This window comes from Pterocles gutturalis, unplaced genomic scaffold, assembly GCF_000699245.1.
Source record: "Pterocles gutturalis isolate BGI_N339 unplaced genomic scaffold, ASM69924v1 scaffold39687, whole genome shotgun sequence".
Classification (NCBI taxonomy): Eukaryota; Metazoa; Chordata; class Aves; order Pterocliformes; family Pteroclidae; genus Pterocles; species Pterocles gutturalis.
This window is the reverse complement of record NW_010114155.1, coordinates 1-421: the sequence shown is the minus strand read 5'-3', so window position 1 is coordinate 421 and position 421 is coordinate 1. Positions and strand designations below refer to the sequence as shown.

At 68.4% G+C, this 421-nt stretch overlaps 1 protein-coding gene across 1 annotated transcript in view; it reads right to left on the bottom strand.

The window, feature by feature from the left end:
* The window catches only part of WBSCR16 (Williams-Beuren syndrome chromosome region 16), a gene marked incomplete at its 5' end in the record, with an annotated part of 13,901 nt that extends 13,485 nt beyond the window's left edge, over positions 1-416 (bottom strand). The window contains one exon of the mRNA XM_010074747.1: positions 237-416. Within this exon, the coding sequence (XP_010073049.1) occupies positions 237-416 (180 nt within the window). The remainder of the gene's footprint in view (positions 1-236) is intronic.
* Between the last annotated feature and the right edge of the window lie 5 nt (positions 417-421).

Below are 421 nucleotides of genomic sequence, written 5' to 3'. Positions count from 1 at the left end.
TGCCCCGGCCCCCGCTCGCTGCCAGCCTCCCGGGGGTGCCCCAGGTGCCCGCTACTGCGGCCACACACAGAGCCAGGGTGTGTCAGCACATCCACCGTACCAAGTCCTCGCATCCCATTACGTTACGCCTTCAAAGCCGAGAGCAGAAACCTGGCGATAATCGCCTCGCTCGCCGCTGTCCGAGAAGCACCGCTATCGTCACCCTATCGCGACACAGCCGCCCCCCCCGGGCCCACCTGCTCCTCCGTCTCCAGGCGGTAGGGCGTGGCCTGGATCCTCCGCGGTTTCTTCCAGCCCACGTCCGGCTTCACGAAGCTGGGGACGCCCAGGGCGCCCGAGTAGCAGAAGCCCCACACGAAGACGCGGTCCTTACGCCTGGCCGCCTTCCCCGCGTACTGGAACACCGGGGCGGCCTCCTCCT